Genomic DNA, 19868 nt, shown 5'->3' with positions numbered 1-19868 from the left:
TCCTCTGACATTTCACTTTTTTGGGGGGGGGGGGCGGGGTGTTTGTTGTCGTTGTTATTGTTCTTGACCAATCAGGTGACGTCTAACTGCTTCAGATGATTCCTGTGCTGCGTACCCAGCTCAAACTCGAGTCTGTTCAGGTACAGCGAAATACCATAGCCATGATTTAAGGTTTATTTTTAAATGTTTGTGTGAGTATTTCACCCGAGGTCAAAGTGTATGGGCCGTAAGGATACAAAGTGTATCCTTAAGGCTCTTAACAAGGTGACAAGCACGCCATTCCTACGTCTAGGAGATGTGAAGAGCACAGTAGAGGCTTTGACCCGACAAGCTGTTTCGGTGTCTCTTTTTACACTGAAAACCTACATTCTCACCTTCCATTCTCTTCTCTTAGTGAGATGATTGGTGATCGTGTTGACTGATTAGAATGCTCTAATTTGACTGAGATTGGGTCGGCTATGGTGTTGGGGTGGAAAAGTGTCTGGTTTATTTGAAAAGGAGAAAACTTGAATATGTATTTTGCTATGTGGATATTTATAAAGGCATAAAATGCGTTGGCTGCTAATTAGGGATTCTTTGCTTCAGAATTGTTTCAAATGTTTAATCTTTTTTGTTGTTGCTGATATTGTTTTGTCTCTTCTTTGGCGATTCCTGTCTGTTACCAGGCTGTGTCTGGACAGATGTCCACAAGAAGAGCGATAGCCATGATGTTGTATTATTTCAAATGATTCAAACGACCCCTCAAATCCATAGGATTATCAGACTGAGTCAGTCAGGAGGTTACCATTGCCAAACACAAGGCCTTGTGTGTCTTTCATCGTGTCATCCCCTCACATTGCTGCGTCCGTCATCACTACTGCATAACCATCCCAGGATGGAGATCAGGAAGTGGACACACTTTCAGTTTGGTTCATTTCTGCTTTTCTAAGACAAAGTTTCAATCTCCCAGCCCCAGCTGTTGAACCCAGCAGATAGTGGGAGGAGTCACATGACCCCATCTGGTTAATAATAATGTATTCACTTAGCAGACGCTTTAATCCAAAGCGACGTACAGGGATTAGATCCATCCAGTGAAATACTCTAACCACTGAGCTACTCCAACATGGTTCACTGGAGGACTATGAACACCCATGTTGGGGACACAGAGGGAGCCACACTGGAGAACACCGTTCACAATCATTTCCTGTCAGACGGTCTGAAGCTCTCTGCTGGACTGGTTTCCTGTCAAGGGCTCGATCTGCGCTGGTCTGAGAGGTCTCCAGGTCTAAGCGACTCTTGTATGTCTGTTTTTAGGATGCTGACTGTTTGAGCCTCTGTAACTTGTCAGGGTTATGGTGAATTAAGACATTCTTAACTGGCTTGATGATTATATAAAGTGCAATTATTATAACACAAGAGCCCTCTCTAAAAAAAAAAAAGTTAAAAAGGAAATACAAAAAAAACATGTTGATTTGACAATGTATGACCCCAGTCCCTTTCCCACTACCCTGTCCTGTTCTTGATTAAGATTGTCAAATAAATGAACTTCTTTTCTAAACCAGCAAGATGTTTTTATTTTTCATTGCACATTCCCCGCCCTTATTATAAAAAAAAAAAAACAATTGTGCAAAGAGATTGAAATAATTGAGTTGTGGAGCGAAGATGGTCCAATATCTGGAAAAAAACAGCTGAGCACACAATATCTGGATTGGAAACTTCAATCTTCAAGATAAAAAAAAAAAGAAACAAATTGGAATCATATCTGAATTACATCCTAACCTTTTATTGTCGAGCTGCAAGTCCATAAATGGATCTTTGCCTGTCCGTCCTCATGAATTTACGCACAACTGCCATATTCATGAATGTTTATTTTTTTGTTATGATGGCATGGGGGATTCCATTCGCCTCCCAGTCTTCTATCATGGTTGTAAAAATGGCCGCTAACGCTATGGGCAGAAGCTAGTGAAACCTTGGAAGAGTCATATAAATGGAAATAAGAAAGTGTAGGCCTTCTCCCACTCCTCTCCCCCGCGGTGTTGCATTTGGGAGTGAAAAGTGCACACGTTCCTTCGGAAAAATACACGAGAATATATTACTTTCAATAATGTATATGATCCCATTATTCAGAGACAGGCTAGCCAACGGAGAGCTGTTGAATATTTAGCCTGAAGATGCTGTGCCCTGAGGCATGGTTCTCATCCCCACCCTGCCTTCCTAAACTGCCCTACATTTTCAAAATGTCAGCTCTCATAAGGAATACTATAAATCTGAGCCTCAAATTCTTTTTGACTGAGGGCTTTTCTTTCAAGTCAAACATCACTGGGGTCAAATCCATAGAAAATACAAACACACAAAAACAGGAATCCAAACCAGAACCTCTTTGTTTGCACTCTACATTAGAAGAATATGGATCATTTACATTTTGGAAATGGGGAATGGGGAGGGGAGAGGGGGGACGGGACGACAATGGCAATGTATCCCATAGTGTGATCTGTACATCAAGCCTGCAGCAGTCGGTGTTGGCACACATACAGGTATGTGTCCTCGGTGGGCGCTGGGTGTTGAGTTGGCCTGTCGTTGAGCGCTTGTTGTCAAGATGAGGGGATGTTGTTATTGGGGACCCATGTCAGGCTTATTGTGTCCTGGGCCCCCTGGGCTCCTGGTCCCCTGGCCCCCTGGTCCCCGGGCCCCCTGGGCCTTTCTCCCAGCCTGTGGGACCTGGCACATCCTGTGGCAGCTGTGCAGATAAACCTGCAGGATTACACACCCAACTCCAACCCCACACACACATCCTGCTCATCCTACACACACATCATGCGTACACACCACACACTCGTACACACACACACAGGATTATGCGGCTGAGGGCGAGCGACAGGAGCCACCCTGGCTTGCAGCAGCAGAACCCCAGAGTGACAGAGATAAAGGAGGAGATGACAGAGTCAGGGGAGGATAGGAAGAGAGGGATGAGAGGGGAGGAGAGGACAGTCAGGGGAGGACAGGAAGAGAGGGATGAGAGGGGAGGATAGGACAGTCAGGGGAGGACAGGAAGAGAGGGATGAGAGGGGAGGAGGATAATACAGTCAGGGGAGGAAGAGGGAAAGTGAAGCGAATGAGGAGGTTCTTATGGAGCTTCTACCACCAGCTCCACCACAGTGTTCATGGAATCAAAGAACTACTTGACTTCAGTACACAGAAGCAGAACATGTTTTTGTATTAGAACTAAGAGTGTTTCTTTATCTTGAAAAGATGCACTATGAAATATAAATCAATCTTGTTTCGTCTTGATGCCAAACAGCACAAATTGTATCCATCTCACTTAGTAAGAAGGTTCAACAAAATTGAGTAAATGGCACTCCCAGCAGGCTTAAAAGTGAACTACACTTTTATACCAGAAAATGAAAATTCCACCCTCCATTACCTTGACAAATGAAAAGGCATCTTTGAACGAATCATTTTTTATTCGTAAAAATATAATAAATTACTCATACACGCATCGTTACAAATTGTTCACATTCATTTTGTTCAGTGTTTGCTCATCACAACATGCTGGGTTTACAAATAAACCAAAGTACTAAATCTAAAAATGGAATCAACAAACTTTCAACAATTCTGTTTTTAGGTCTACCATGCCTCATTAAGAACCACCTAATCCTGGATAAAGAGTTTCTATTCAGCTCAAAAACTTAAAATCTAAACTAAAAGTCAATCAGAGGAAACTAAACATATGGATTCTGCTTATCCTACGTCCATGTTTCCTGCTTTAGTGGTTATTATTAGGAAAACGCAAGGCACGCTAAAACACTAACAGATAAATGCCATGCCTTTAACAAGCAAGGTGACACAAACATTAAAACTCACACAAAAACAACACAGGCATTTTCACACAAGGCACTCCAGAAAGGTTGTCGACTGTTAAGGCAGGAAGAGGTGTGATATGGGGGGGAAGGGGGGGGGGGGGGGTAGTATGATAGTTCCAGTAACCAGCCACCAGAACAGTAGCTCATATAACCGGGCAGAGTTACAGAGGGTGTATCTTCGGTGAAGGGAATCAATATGAGGAACACTCTCACCTCCCACAGAGAGAGTCTGAAATAACACTCAGAGGATGTGTGTCTATGTCACACTCTGAAACAATGATGGTGTCACAGCTTGACACACATCAATACATCAGTTCAACAGCCAATTAATTGGATTTAGACCAGATACAAACGGTAAAAGGTCACCACGTTGACGGAACTTCTTGATATAATATGGATCAACGTATAATGAGAAGGCATACTGAGCAAGGACTGTACATCCCGACATGAAACAACAACATATTCACCACGACAGGACCCAAACCGACAATATTTATTAATAAATAACATCGTTATACCTTTGTAACTAAGGCCCAGTTACAAAGACATGTATTAATCCTAGTCCTAGTTTAGCCTCCTAGCTTTCTGTCATCAATGGAGATCTTCATCGAATATTTCTCTTACTTTTAGAACTGGGCTTAATCCATGTCTGAGAAAACGACAACCAAAAGATTAAGCTAAACGTTCACGAAAAAAAAAAGAAGCTGTTTCTAATGTTGGAACGTTCCGTCACCTGAGAAAAGTCAGAGAACCTGAAGAGACAACAGGAACCGCAGAAGGGTTCCCACCAGTCCGGTCTGTTCCAGAGGAGGCTACCACCTCGCCCTCACACGGTGTAGTCCAGCTCTGCGTTCAGCCTCGTGTACATGTCGTAGATGGCGTCCAACGTGGCCGTGTAGTTGACCAGGAACTGGCGCAGGCAGGCCAAACACTCTTCCTCCGTGACCACCTGACCTTTCGACAGAGACTTGAGGAAGTCCGACCTGTATGGCGCGGCGAGCAGAGCGGCCTGTGGAGAGAAAATGCCAGAATAGAAGCTCACAGCGTGCGCACCCACTCCTCTAACACGTCACATTTTGTCGTTTTTATTCACTTAGCGGACGCTTTTGTCCGCTAAGTGCCAACTGCGCATAAAGAAGGGAAAGCAGAAGATCATTATTAGAACTGCACAGTTGCTGTAAGGGTCGTGATTAAACTGCGTATTGGTATATGCGTCGTCTGTGACCTAACCTGGAAGACCTTCTGCACGATCCAGCCGTGGTACCTCTTGAGGGCCTGCTCGTAGGCCTTGGTGATGTTCACCCTGATCAGGTTGGGGTTGTTTTCGTCTCTGTCTCCGTCGGCCAAACTCTGCAGCAGGATCTGGATAAAACGCAACCCCCTGCAAGACCACAGCAGACATCGACGGGCGGCCATGTTTAAAACCCTATCAGCCAGAGGTTCTACTTCCTGGTCAGTGGTTGTGATGTCATAATGCATGTCATAGGAGACGGATTTAGGGGCGAGCAGTCAGACACATTACTCTGATTGTGATGTCATAATGCATTGCCCCCACCAATCTTCAAACTACACCCTTGCTACATATTCCTGTGCCCTTTGACCCCCCAGGACACCCTAAAGGGGTTATAACCAACTTCCTCTGCTTCAAAGCTGCATGTTTCCACACGGTTCTGCACTCACCTCTTCAGCCACATGAGGGCCAGAGTGGCTCCTACCTTGGGCCACTCTGCTTCATGTGCCTCCTTCTCTGCCTCCACTATGTCCTGGAGGGTAGCATACTTGGCTGGATCTTTCTCGTAAACACCCCTGATTTTCTGCACATTAAAACAAGGATAAGCGTTGCACGTAAAACACCGTAACACAGACAATGGGAGCTACGTTGCTGTGACTTAACTGTGTTCAACAGTTAGTTGAGACAGGAAACTTACTGTTATATTTCCAGAGATGTCTGATTTGATTGGGGAAAACACTTTAGACCCCAGGCAGTCTAAACAGGACCGGGAGAAATGATAGAAAATTTGGAGTGAGACAAGAGACTTGACTGTTTGGAAGCCAATGTCAGTGAAAAATTGAATAATGTTGAATTGTGCTGCACAAAGGATGTGGGTGCGATCTGAAAAGAGTCCATTCATATGGTCTGTAAAAGGGCACTGCTACAATGTGGGAGTCGGGAGTTTAAAAAGCCACAGAAGGACATATTTGACGCCTAGGCGACTTACTAGAAGAAACAAGACAAACGAAATGTGCGTAATAGTCTTACAGCATTTCATGTTAAGTTCCAGCCTACGTATAACACATGGGTTACGACAAGTAAATATAGCGTTATTATAGAATGCCTGTATGGATTTTGGGGCTTAAAGGAAAACACCTAAAGGAAAACACCCAAAGGAAAACATTAAGTTACAGCAAAAGAGAGACGACAACGCGTATCCATGACAGTCAGGACCGTTTCGTTAAGGAAGGCAGGTGTTCTCGTGTTCAGCACTCACCAAAGAACGGCGGAAGATGAGAAACGGATTCCAGAAACAACTTTGTGTCCACGGCATTGTCAGCCGGGAGCTCTGGGAATTGATTATCCAGTAAAAGGGCCATTTGTCAAATAATGACAATTAACCAACGGCTTTCACGGTGGTAGACTGTAGTTTTACACTAAACCCGGAACTGTCTTCCGCGTTCTTCTGCTGCGTTGGATTGGCTGGGAGGCGCGCCCAGACCAGTCCATCCATTCACAGGTAGAGCACATAAAGACGGTGTGCCGCACGGTGGGGAACCGCAGGATCGCACACCTGTGGTTGAAATGTTAACTATAACAATATTGTGCGGACAACTGTGCTATTTGGGAAAAATAATACATACGTAGTTCATTCCAAAGTTGACACCCCCATCAAGAAACACGAAGCATTCCGATATTAGGTTATAAATTAGGCTACTATTTATTATTATGAAAGGCAGATTTTTCCAACCACAACGGTAAGAATTGTACGACAGGAATCCCAGTGTTGTTTGGCTCGTGACACTCAAATGGAACACATGATCATCCACACATCTCAGGCCAACATTGTGTCATAACAGATCTCAAAGGGGGTCATTTATGACATCATTTCCACAAGCACTTCGTTGCACTTGTTTGGCCATTAGCAGCATGTAGGCGATGATGCATGGGTACACGGTTAGACAGGGTTCAGCACCACACCAACAGAACAGAGACGGACCACGAGCTCTGGTTGCCGGCGGAAATATTATTACGTCGGAGATGAAAACCATGCGATACAGGAAGGCATCTATTGTTTAGTTAAACTTATTTTATGAAAATAAATGTTGACATTTCGTTAGCTAGGGATGACATACAGTATCTATAAATAGACTATAGCTTACGATTATAAGTATTATGAATACACGTTTGTACACTTTCTATAAAAAAAAATATTTGGGGTTGATAATAAAAAGAAATCCATTTCGGGATGTCAAAAATAAGAAAACCAATCGTCATAATAATAAAGACATGATCTTGGTTGTATGACGTATGGCTTTAGCAGGGAATTACAATACTTTGGAACATCCATGGAGCCTATTATGACGAGGGCATTTTACTGTGACGTGTCACTGCGCTGGTAGTACACATGGCTGTGTTCAATAACTTTCACAAGGTTTCAATGTCCAACGTTGGCAAATCTACAATAAATGAAACCTTTGGACAGTCACGATGTAGTCATTGGTGTGTACAAGGGGGCAGCAAACAGCACAACCACAAAGCACAAAAAACACCCAACATTTAAAAGGCTGCAACATGTCTATTTATACGTTCACCCAGGTAGACAAGTCTTTAAACTCCACTAATATGCGCTAATACCACTTGTACTCAAAAACAGGGCCTTGGCATGACCCACGATTCTCCAAGGAAAACTTTCTGTAAACTTCACACAAGAACCCTATAACGTTTAACTGGAGACATAATACATTAAATAAAAATGCCATACAAATAATAACAGTAATACTGATTACATTGAAATTAGCCAGACCATTAACACATATCAAGAGGGAGGTCTTTGGATAAAAAACAAAACAAACAAAAAAAAACATACAAACAATTCAAACTAAATCAGTTGCTGTTTTCTTTGGTTGTCACAGTGACCAGTTGCTTAGCGGCCTTTGCGATGTCATAGGCGCACTGGATCACTTGCTGAGTGACCAGCTGCATGTCGGAGGGGCGGGGCTCATGAAGCGAGGCCTTCTGGCATTCTCCCTGCAGCCGGCTAGCGCTGGAGGTGAGCAGACCCAGAGAGTCACGCACCATCTTAGACTGGGGTCTCTGAGGAGGGGGGGGGGGGGGGGAGAGAAGATTAGGGTGGGGGCAGGGGGAAGAAGTGGAAGAAAGGTCGGAAGAGAGATGGAGAGAGAGTTTAGCGTAGGGCAGGGGGAAGAGGCAAGTCACACACTGTTGACAAAACACAGCCCCATACTATGGCTTTTCCCAGGCAGGTGTCAGTCCAGGTATGTTTGGAGGGTGTGTGTGTGTGTGTGTGTGTGTGTGTGGGGCCTGGGTGTATGTGTGGGAAACCTTTTTTCAAAACAAATTTCGAAATCATTCAATCGTTCAACCTTTCAAAACTTTTTTTTTCACACAGTGAAAGGAGAGGGGAGGGCAGAACAGAGAAGCCTAAAACGGAGTATAGTAAAGCAGAGCACAATATAGTACAGTACAGTTTAGTAGAGTCCTCATCAATGATGAAAACCTTTTTTTTTTTTTTATAAATTGCAAATATATATTTTTTTCACCTATAGAAACTTTTTTTTCCCCCAAAACATTTTTAAAACCTTTAGAAACTTTTTTACTACAGCCACACCAATAATTGTGTTAGCCCCACCATGAAACAACCAAGAAAATGGTGTATTCTATTGTGTATGTATTCACATTGAAATTCAGACATTGATTTTAGTCCCACAACTGTATGGATTACTTAAATAGTGTTGCAAAAAACTTGACCCATGTCAGAATGTCCAAAATGTACATTTTGGGACAGGTCAAGTTCAGTTTGGGACAGTTCATTTTGCACTTTGGGATGGTACTGGGACAGCGAGGAAAAAAAAGTTAGTAGCAAGCCCTGCCCTGTGGATCACAGTGGAACATCCCAACAGCCTTAAACCTGTGTCATCAGGCTTGTTTACCAAACACCCAGGCCCTGGTGTTGAGTAGCCCAGGGCGGCAGGGGCTTACCTTGGGAAACAGGGTGGCCATCTCTCTCACGGCCACATGGATCCTTTCAGAGCACGGGACAAAGCTAAAGGGAGGAAAACACAACAACACCCCCTGTTGTTAGAGGAGGAAAACACAACAACACCCCCTGTTGTTAGACACGACAACGGTTCAATAAACACACAAAAACACTTCTCTGGATGACTGATGCTGAGGGTAGTCTTGCAAACCAGTTGACATCCCCCTCCCCCCTCCCTCCACCCCAAATGAACCATGTGATCGCAAGCGGGCCTCGTTCATTGGACCACTCATTATCAAACCATGCCGAGTCCATCAGAATGCCATAGGAACACATCCTGCATTGTTCCTGCATCACAATCTAATAGAGGCAGATGGTGCAGACAAAATGGTAGCCAGGGGGACCAGGACCTTTCCACAGAGAGCATGGTTTGGCACACAAGCGCAAAAAGCGAAGCAAAATACCACACAGAGTTAAAAGTTAAGGTCCCAAACCTTGAGGCTTGGTGTCAAAAGCAAGAGTTCAGACGCCAAATAAACATAATAATAATATGTGTGTTTATGTATATATATATAAAACTTGATTTAATCTAAAAGTAGATTCAACATTACAGATATCATGAGGATATCAGTAAATCACCGAGGCTTCACGCCTTCTAAATTTGGCGTTCCATAGGGGGATGTTGGCAGTCCTTTTTGTTTCCTGCCAGCTGTATTTAGCACAAGACACAACAACCCCCTCCCCACCCCAGCCCCTCCCCTCCCCACCCCACCCCCTCCCCTCCCCTCCGCACCTCCCCACCCCCACCCCCTCCCCACCACCCTCCCCACCCCCTCCCCTCCCCAGCCCCATCCCCAGCCCCATCCCCTCCCCTCCCCAGCCCCATCCCCTCCCCAGCCCCATCCCTCCCCGCCCCCAGCCAGCCAGCACACAGCCAGAGGAGACACAGAGCCTGACAGCCAGGGGCCGAGGCAGCAGTACCAGGAGCCAGGAGGACCCTGGAGGGAACACGTGGAGGAGGAAGAGGAGGAGGAAAAGGAGACCCCGGGGGCGCTTCCAGGGCAGGGCAGCAGGGTGGGGAGGCAGCCTCGATCCAGGCTGTCCCTGTCAGAGCAGGGCAGCAGGGTGGGGAGGCAGCCTCGATCCAGGCTGTCCCTGTCAGAGCAGGGCACCAGGCCAGGGGAACAGTCTGGGACCCCCACCTCGCAGCAGGGGAGCAGGCTGGGGAAGCACCCCTGACTGGCCCCGAACCTGGAGCTGCCCTCCCCCAGGCCACGGGGGGAGGGAGGGAGGGAGGGAGGGAGGGAGGGAGGGAGGGAGGGAGGGAGGGAGGGAGGGAGGGAGGGAGGGAGGGAGGGAGGGAGGGAGGGAGGGAGGGAGGGAGGGAGGGAGGGAGGGAGGGAGGGAGGGAGGGAGGGAGGGAGGGAGGGAGGGAGGGAGGGAGGGAGGGAGGGAGGGGATGAGGTGGGAGACAGAGTGAATGCAGAACTCAGGAGGGTAAATGGAAAGGTGGTACGGAAGGAATAACACGATCAGATAACACAATTCTGCTCGACAACTCCAGAAGTGTGTGTATGTGCGCTCTCCATGTGTGTGTGTACTTCCATTCGAATGTGTGTGTGTGTGCCTCACCTGTCGTGCTTGTTCTCCTGGGCGGCCCGCAGCAGCTCCTGGATGTTCTTGGTTATCTGCTCCGTCTTACAGATGACGTCCTCGGTGCAGGGCAGGGTGGAGACTGCCTCGCCCCCTCCTCCTCCTCCTCCTCCTGCTGCTGCTGCTGCTGCTGCTGCTCCCCCAGGCCACCGGGAGAGCCCTCCGCCAGCCAGCTGCAGGCTCTGCCTGACACACTGCATGAGGGAGGGGAGGGGGCGAGGGAGGGGAGAGGGGAGGGGCGGGGAGGGGGCGAGGGAGGGGAGAGGGGAGGGGAGGGGCGGGGAGGGGGCGAGGGAGGGGAGAGGGGGGGGAGAGGAGGGAAGGGAGAGGGTGTTTTGTTTTGGTTGGAGTTAGTTGGAGTTGTACAGTACTGTCCAAGACTTTTTGACATACATGTTTGCTCTTTATGTGTCTTTTTTTGTCTTCTGCATAAGTGTGTCAGCAAAAAAAAGAAGTATTTTGAATATTTATAGCTATATCTTTTCATTTCCTTAATCCCTCAAAGCATTTTAGCTTTAAGCTTACTTATTTTTTTTTATTAAAAACTTTCTGAAAACGTTTGCACAGTGCTGCACACGAGAGCCCTGAGGGGCCCTGGCAAGTCGTACCCAGACTCGTCGAACTGGGAGAGGTCGGCTGCGTTGTCGTAGTCATTGTCCGTTACGCCGCCCTGCCCCTCCAGGCTGCAGCCCTGCAGCGAGACAGAAGACACCGTCACACATCCAGCCACGCCCACAACACCACCTCAGGGGTCCACATCGAGGCGTACGAGCAGGCCTGAACCGCAGCCAACGCGCATTACCGTGTGTGTGTGTGGGAGGGGGTTCTCGCAAAAGCGGTGGACCAATCAGAATCATGCTGTCCTGAGTCGTACAGCCAATCGGATCGCGAGATCTCCGATGGTTTCAAAGCGAGGAAGGAAAAAAGAAAGGAACAGGAAGGAATGTTGGTTCCATTGAGTGGGTCTTGGTGACTCGATGCAGTAAGAACAGCAGTGACCTGGCGTTAGTGCTGGTTGTGGAAGGGTTCTGTCGTGCTGTGTAAACGGGTCCATGGCTGATGGAGAGAGGTACACTAGGGTGAAGAAGCCTTTCATCTGTGTGCATGTTTAGGGCAGGGAGGCTGGTGTGCGGCCCTGGTCCTGTGGGCTTTCAGACTGGGCAAGGAAAGAGCGTGCAGAAGGTCCAGTCCACCTCGGGCCAGAGAGAGAGAGACAGAGACAGAGAGACAGAGAGACAGAGAGAGAGAGAGAGACAGAGAGAGAGAGAGAGAGAGAGAGAAAGACAGAGACAGAGAGAGAGACAGAGAGAGAGAGAGAGAGAGAGAGAAAGAGAGAGAGACAGAGACAGAGAGACAGACAGAGAGAGAGAGAGAGACAGAGACAGAGAAACAGAGAGAGAGAGAGTAAAGTAAAAAGGCAGAAAAAAGAGACAGAATCAGAAAGAGAGGGAGAACAGATAGAGACAAGAAACAGAGAGAGATACAGGGAGAGATACAAAGACAGAGAGAGTTCTCTGTTCGGCAGTAGTGGACAGGTCAGTGAGCTTCAGCAGATCACAGCAGTGAGTGCAGGCAGGCAAGCAATGCTGGAGGGCAGCGAGGAGACAGGAAGCAAGGAGACAGGAGGCGAGGAGACGAGCAGGGGAACAGATTCCCGCCTCCCCCCCCCAGCCTGCAGGAGCTGGCCTTCCTGAGAGAGGAAGGTTCCGGTACTTAACCCTTCGAGCTCTCTCGTCCCGCGACCAGGACAAGGAGGAGGGGAAGGTGGGCAGGGAGGAGGAGGCCGATCCAAGGGGGCCACGCCCAATCTAGAGAGGAGTCAAACCAGGTTTACGTGTCGTGTCGTTGGGATGGAGGGGTGGACTGCTGTGGGTGGAGGGCCTGTAAAACGTGACCGGGGGATACTTACTTTACTGTGAGGGGGGGGGGGGGATAACACATGACTTGTAGGGGGGGACGGGGGGAACTAGCGGTGATACATAAACAGCACAAACCAAACCTGTCGGGCCCGACACCCCCTCACCACCCCCCCCGGCGAGGGCGAGAGGCCGACCTCCAGGACTTACGTTGGTGGGCAGCGGGTGCAGGGTGAGGCCGTCCTGGGGCCGCGGGGCCTCTCTATGGGGGTAGGGCCGCACGCCCGAGCCCGTCTCGTACATGGACATGGGGCGCCCGCCCCGCACCGGGGGCCGGCCGGGGGGCTGGTGGGGGTGAGGGGGGCCCCCGGGGGCCTGCCAGCGCAGGGTGGTGTTCTCTGTCTGCAGGGAGTTCAGCTGGGAGATGGAGGGGGGGGGGGGAGAGAGGGAGGGTGGAGGGAGGAGAGAGGGAGGGGGGGTGGGTGGGATGAGGGAGAGAGGGATGAGGGAGGGGGGAGGAGAGGGAAGGGGTGGGATGAGGGAGAGAGGGAGGAGGGAGGGGGCAGAGGGGGGGGAGGGAGGGGGGGGAGAGAGGGAGGGGGGGTGGGTAGGATGAGGTAGAGAGGGAGGAGGGAGGGGGGAGGGAGGAGAGGGAGGGGGGGTGGGATGAGGGAGAGAGGGTGGGTGGGATGAGGGAGAGAGAGAGAGGGGGTGGGATGAGGGAGAGAGAGAGAGGGGGTGGGATGAGGGAGAGAGAGAGAGGGGGTGGGATGAGGGAGAGAGAGAGGGTGGGTGGGATGAGGGAGAGAGAGAGAGGGGGTGGGATGAGGGAGAGAGGGAGATGAGAAGGACGGTCGGAGAAGGAAGGGGATGAGCAGCACAACAGCGGCTATACATGATGGAGGAACACAGAGGACTCTCTGGGAAGGAAGTCCTCCTTTCAGGGCCACAGCAGCAGCAGCACACTGCCTGCTGGTCTCACTTCCCTTTCTAATTATAGCTGTGTTGTGCAACCATTGTTCTGTGGAGAAAACCCCGCACAATACAGCTGCGTCCGGGAGAAACATGTCTTGAGTAGACTTTTTGGAGTGTAGGCCAGTGTAACTTGTCAAGTGTAGGAGTTGAGGCTGGTGTACCTTGTAGAAGTACAAGAGTATGGGAGTGTGTAAGCGATTGAGTGTAGGGCTTGAGGCCAGTGTAGTAGTATAGTAGTATAGAAGTGCAGGGCGTCAGGAGTGTACCTTGCCCTGCATCAGTCGCAGCTCCTCGCTGAGGTGACAGTTGACCTTGAGGAGCTGCTGGATCTTAGCCTCAGAGGCCGTCAGAGCCGTCTTCACCTCCAGGAACTCCTGCACTGTGATTGGTCCGTCTGAGAGGTCAGATGACTCCGAGCTCTGCAGGTGGAGGGTGTAGGTGTGTATGTGCGTGTGTGTGCATGAGTATATGTGTGTGTGTGTGAGTATATGTGTGTGTGTGTGTGTGTGCATGAGTATATGTGTGTGTGTGTGAGTATATGTGTGTGTGTGTGTGTGTGTGTGTGCGTGTGAGTATATGTGTGTGTGTGAGTATATGTGTGTGTGTGTGCGTGTGAGTATATGTGTGTGTGTGTGAGTATATGTGTGTGTGTGTGTGTGTGCGCGGGGGAAGGGGGTCAACAGGGATACCAGGCTTCAGGTTACGTGACATTGACAGGGAGACATGTAGTGATGCTGTATTTATAGAGGTGCTGATGCTGGATGCCGGCGCGGTGTCTCGTTACCTTGGTGCGCCCCATGTTCCCATTGTTCTCCGAGACCGGCTCGCGGTCCCCGTCCTCGTCCGACGCCACGCTGTCGTAATCCGGCTGGTCGTTGTCCTGGCTCTCGCTGCCATGGCGACTGCTCGTCCCCTTCAGGATTAGCTCCACGTCATCTGCAGACACAACGCAGCATGTCAGCAGACGCACTTCCTGTTTTTCGTTGCCCCCATGTGACCGAGCCAGAGTTGGCCAACGCAGAACAGGAAGGAGCTAGTGAGGGGCGAGGCACCTTTGGGGCTTTCGCAGGAGTTCCCCCGCTGCCGGCGTTTGGCGTCGGTTAGAATGTCGATGACGAGGGTGGCGAACTCGTGCGCGTTGAACCTCGCCAGTTTCTGGCGGCCCTGGAAGACGGAGAGATCAAAGAGCCAGGAAGAAAAGAAAAAAGGAAAAATAGACAGAGATAGACAGGAAGTAAGACAGGAAGTAACACAGGAAGTAAAAAAGAAAGCCAATCCAAGACGATCTCATCAGAACCAAAATCTTAACTTCTTTGGACTGAACAGGCGGCTAAGAGGCATGTTATCCTGACATGACTAGAGACCCTGGGGGTGTAAGGGTGTGTCTGGGGTATTGGGGCTTTGGGTGAGGGAGAATCTGAGGTGTGGTGGGACCGGGTGCAGTGTGTGAGGACTGGGTGCAGTGTGTGAGGACTGGGTGCAGTGTGTGAGGACTGGGTGCAGTGTGTGAGGACTGGGTGCAGTGTGTGAGGACTGGGTGCAGTGGTGGACTGGGTGCAGTGGTGGACTGGGTGCAGTGGTGGACTGGGTGCAGTGTGTGAGGACTGGGTGCAGTGGTGGACTGGGTGCAGTGTGTGAGGACTGGGTGCAGTGTGTGAGGACTGGGTGCAGTGCGTGAGGACTGGGTGCAGTGGTGGACTGGGTGCAGTGGTGGACTGGGTGCAGTGTGTGAGGACTGGGTGCAGTGTGTGAGGACTGGGTGCAGTGGTGGACTGGGTGCAGTGTGTGAGGACTGGGTGCAGTGGTGGACTGGGTGCAGTGGTGCAGTGCGTGAGGACTGGGTGCAGTGGTGGACTGGGTGCAGTGGTGGACTGGGTGCAGTGGTGGACTGGGTGCAGTGGTGGACTGGGTGCAGTGGTGGACTGGGTGCAGTGGTGGACTGGGTGCAGTGGTGGACTGGGTGCAGTGGTGGACTGGGTGCAGTGGTGCAGTGCGTGAGGACTTGCCTGGTTCCTGGTGGAGGAGTATTCGGGGTTGACGGGCAGGAAGGGGACAACAGTGGCATCTGTCACCAGACTGCTGTGATTCTGGGTCGCCAGCCACACTGCCAGGGGAGATTTACATTTCCTTCATTTAGCAGACGCTTCTATCAAGTACGACATACAGACAGTGGGTACAGAGAGTACAGCAGAAGATCAAGGATCCCAAGTGCACAGTTCTGACTGTGTATGCGCGGTCAGAGTCGGGGAACTGTCTCGATCAGGTCTGAGCTCGTGGTGTGAATGAGGGTGAGTCACCTCACCTGCGTCGGTTTCTCTCCTGTCCACCTCATCGTAGACGTCCATGGCGAGCTCCTCAAACTGGTGGTTGGTGAGCTGAAAGGATGACGGAGGAACACAGTGAGGACTTCACAAGCTCCTCCTCCCTACAAGGAACTCAGACCTACTTACTGACATGACATTCTGAAGTTCCTGAATCCACAAAGACATGCCTTCCAGAAAAACTGCATAAATACATGCTGACTCACAGACTGGAGCTTTTTCTTTGCTGCTTTTGCAAACTCAGACAGATCCAAACTGCTGCAGACAGAAAAACAGATATGTACTTAAAACTCTGGGTAAACAATATGAAATTGTAAATGACAGGCTTAGATACTTACTCATTTCTTAACCATCGAAATGACGCAGCAATGGGAGACAATTTCAATGACAATCGTGTTATTATAAAGCTTGATAATCTGTATTTCCATACAGTGCATTAATAAGTGGCCTAAAACTCAGGTAGGTACAGCTCCTACTTGCACATAACAATACCAGTAATAAGAAGTGTTCATTTAGCAGCTTTGATCCAAAACAACACACCGAGGGGGAGTGGAACCAGCGGCCTCTTGATTTAACGTCACATAGGCTCCCAGTGAGTTACACCCACCCATTCTGGAGCACAGGCACGTGTATGACTAGCAATATCTTATCTTACCTGTCGGCCATTTGTGGGATAATGAAGTGTTGTTCGTTCCGGTGGTCTGGTGGAAACAGAGAGACAGGTTAGAGAAACATGTCCAGTCTTGGTTTGTTTTCCTGTCACCCAGACCAGGCCTGGTTCAGATTGTGTCCCTGTCACCCAGGGATGGTCTGGTCCAGTTTGTGTTCCTGTCACCCAGGGATGGTCTGGTCCAGTTTGTGTCCCTGTCACCCAGGGATGGTCTGGTCCAGTTTGTGTTCCTGTCACCCAGGGATGGTCTGGTCCAGTTTGTGTTCCTGTCACCCAGGGATGTTCTGGTCCTCACCTGGCCTCCTTCCACAGAGGTAGAATGTGAGCCGGTCAGTGAGTTCGTACTGGATCTCCACCAGGCGGTCAGCCAGATCCTTGTGCCCTGCTTGTCTGAGGGGCAGGGGGGCAGGGGTGGAGGGGCAGGGGGACAGGGGGCAGAGGGAAGGGGTGGAGCAGGAGAGAGGTGGAGGGGCAGAGGAGAAGCAGGTCATGAACACCAGCCTCATCAACATTTTCTCTGTATCTATATCTAGGTATACGCTGTGAGTACTGGCTGTTGAGCAGTTTTACTCATTCTATAAAAGGAAGGTGGAAGTATCACAGTCAAGCCTCAGAGCCTAGTGAGAGATTCGGGGGGGCCCGTGAGAGAGTCCAGGACGTGGGGTACCTGGCGTAGTCGATGGGGGTCTTCCCCCCGGTGTCCAAGGCTCCGGGGTCGGCCCCGTACACGGCCAGCAGCTCCGCCTGGCACAGCTGGCCAGCCTTGGCGGCTATGTGCAGGGGGGTGTTTCCCTTCTCCTGGAGGTGAGGGGGTTCAAATGCAACGCACCTTGTGAGCTTTGTGTCAGTAGCCTTCTCGAGGGGGTTGGATAGTAGAAACGGCACATAACTTGACGTATGTTTGTAGCAGCCACCCCAAGCACTGCTCCACCCCCCCTCCTACCCCAACACCCCCCCCCCCACCCCTTGGAGAACATTGGAAAGTGCTTTGGTGTCCTGTCGAGGATAACTTACTGGATGGAAGAAGTTGGCCTGGGCCCCCAGGGACAGTAGCCTGAGGCAGGTCTCCAGGTTGCCCGTTCGAACGCTGGAGTGCAGTTGCTGGTTGGGGAGCAGAGCGGGGTCAAAACGTTTGACAACTTCATTCCTTTAGCAGTCGCTATTATCCACTCTAAAAAGCGTATCTTAGTTCTACGGTGAAAGTTCTACTCTGGGGAGGAGGGTATAGCTTTGTGGTTAGGGCACTTGACAGCAGATGAACGAATAGGCCGACGTTAAATTATTGCTCCACAATCTACTAAGGAAACCCTTTGGATGAGGGAGATCGTTCCAGGCCTGGCCTTGACCTCTCACCTTGCTGAGGTCCTTGGTGGTGACGTTATCATCTTCTCGGCAGGGCATCCGGTGGACGAACGCCAGCATCTGGTACTTGGCCTTGATGAACTCCGTTTTGTTGGGGCTGGCAAACGAGAAGCTCACACTTTAAGCCTCTCAAGATCTCAAAAACACGCGGGATTTTTCAAACGTGATTTGGACATTCTTTGTGTTCCATGCAGTGATGTGGAAGTAAAAAGTAGAGGTGAAAGGGTGCAGCTCAGTGGTTAGAGCTTTTGACTTTTGCAGATCGTAAGGTTGCAGGTTCGGAAAAATCTCCCTGCTGTACGTTGATAAAAAGCGTCTGTGTGCTGTGGCTGTTATTATGAAGTACTCACTGCACCCTGTCCTGGGGGTTAGCCTTGCGCCTGCCACTCAGGGCCGTGGACGGGTCCAGAAGGCTGTGCTCCCATATTGAGTTAGCTCCGTTGCCATACAGAGTCTGAACCATCTGGGAGAGAAACAATTAATCGTTCCTATTACGCAAGGAAAGGGGTGCAAAATGACATGGGAAGAGATGGACCAGTGATTAGAGAGGATCTTTACGGCTGTGTCACACACCTGTAATTGGGAGGGCGGCCATGGGGTGTGTGTGACGTGCCGCACTTGAGAGACGTGTCGACCAAGACCCCGGTGAACGCTGCAACACTCGTCACAGATCAGGACGCCACGATTCGCTGAGGCCCAGCGCGGCTCTGCAACACAACAATTAGTTAGTCATCATGTTCTGGATGTAATAAGGACACGTCCAATTCATCTGGGCTATTTGCTGATGTACATCATTTACGATAGCTCATCTTGGCCCTGGAAACTCATCTTCTTAAACTGTAGTTAACGACGCATTCTTTGCCAGGCGAACGCCGGCGTACAAAACATGTGCACCTACCGCCAAAACAAATCTGGCGTAGCCAGTGATCAGACAGTGATGCCAATGATGGCTCGGGCTGCCTTGTGTAACCACCGGCACTGCAACGCCAACGGCAAAGTTACCCGCGAGCTAACAACAACAGCTTCTCACAGGCGCAAGAGAAGATTGTACATGCTTGTTTGCCAAGAAAGCTAAAACTGTCTCCAACTGTACAGTTAGCAGCCAATGTAATTTAAAGGTTCATTTCGTACAAATGCCCAGATTATCGCTCAATGATATCAGACGAATTATTAAGCATGAATCATTTTGAGATCGTCATGTTGCAGAAGGCAGTCCTGCTAGCTAACTAAACTAGCTAGCGCTAGTAACATACCCGGAGCACTGCAATCAGCGCATACTTCTCTGTTCCGCAGTCGTTTAGACATCCCTCAATGTTGACGAAAAACCGTTAAAAACTACAATTCTGCCCGGCACTCATGAAATGCAGTATTAATACAATTGCACAACGACGACTTTGGGTATTTGGTCGGGGTGAAATGATAGTTACTTGACGAAAACTATCTCATTATTAACGGAGGATGGCTTCTTTCCCCTCCCGATCTTTTTTTGTTGGACATCAACTACGGAAAGCGAGAGGCAACTGGTGGTGGAAGAAAACGCAAACTCCGATTCTAAGGAACACGCTGACCTTGAATACAAAATATAAATAGATGATTTTGTCTACATTTATTGTTTTTCAGGTACATTTATCACGAGTTAAAGTCAGTTATCCTATTCGGGTCTATCGACACTGTTTGTCAATGGTCGCCATAGTGCGACTGCGCGCGCGCTTGAGTGCTTATAATAAACTAAACACGTATAGATTGGGTTTTACTGTCGCTTTAAAGGGGGCGTTCGGCCACACGCAGTGGGTCTATTCCACAGTCTACTTCCCACGGACAGGGATTTATCGGAAACGAAAACAGCTATCTTCTTTTGACCACAACTATATCCTAGCTTTCGAATCGTGCCGGGAGCGATGGGAGGTAAGACAGTGCTATTAATTTCGAGATGCAGATTGCTGTATGATTGCACATCCAAATTAAATAAGCAGAGCATG

The 19868-nt window shown here is 49.5% G+C and overlaps 2 protein-coding genes and 1 long non-coding RNA gene across 3 annotated transcripts; 1 reads left to right on the top strand and 2 right to left on the bottom strand.

Annotated features, from left to right (window-relative positions):
* Window positions 1–55: 55 nt before the first annotated feature.
* Window positions 56–1540, top strand: LOC146236963 (uncharacterized). The gene is made up of 2 exons (XR_014740986.1): window positions 56–140; window positions 666–1540. It is a non-coding gene; the product is annotated as an uncharacterized LOC146236963 (long non-coding RNA).
* Window positions 1541–3421: 1881 nt separating this feature from the next.
* LOC146236962 (glycolipid transfer protein-like) lies at window positions 3422–6514 on the bottom strand. Its single transcript, XM_084686402.1, has 5 exons — window positions 6329–6514; window positions 5768–5826; window positions 5520–5653; window positions 5070–5220; window positions 3422–4848 (listed from the first exon to the last, which is right to left on the bottom strand). The coding sequence occupies exons 1-5, from the start codon at window positions 6429–6431 to the stop codon at window positions 4666–4668; spliced, it is 630 nt and encodes a 209-aa protein (XP_084542528.1). The 5' UTR covers window positions 6432–6514; the 3' UTR covers window positions 3422–4665.
* A 234-nt stretch (window positions 6515–6748) lies between these two features.
* On the bottom strand, window positions 6749–19524 carry LOC146236961 (ARF GTPase-activating protein GIT2-like). The gene is given in 21 exon segments (XM_084686401.1): window positions 6749–8148; window positions 9055–9118; window positions 10685–10797; window positions 10800–10899; window positions 11314–11396; window positions 12424–12513; window positions 12772–12978; window positions 13803–13955; window positions 14321–14472; window positions 14589–14700; window positions 15543–15640; window positions 15839–15911; window positions 16064–16115; window positions 16513–16558; window positions 16823–16917; window positions 17195–17325; window positions 17542–17628; window positions 17881–17986; window positions 18240–18352; window positions 18463–18596; window positions 19143–19524. Coding segments are annotated over 21 exon segments (2271 nt in total). The 5' UTR covers window positions 19195–19524; the 3' UTR covers window positions 6749–7938.
* Between the last annotated feature and the right edge of the window lie 344 nt (window positions 19525–19868).

The sequence above is a fragment of the Hypomesus nipponensis genome, chromosome 22 (assembly GCF_054491055.1).
Source record: "Hypomesus nipponensis isolate SF chromosome 22, ASM5449105v1, whole genome shotgun sequence".
NCBI classification, from domain to species: domain Eukaryota; kingdom Metazoa; phylum Chordata; class Actinopteri; order Osmeriformes; family Osmeridae; genus Hypomesus; species Hypomesus nipponensis.
This window is presented reverse-complemented; position numbering and strand designations above follow the sequence as displayed.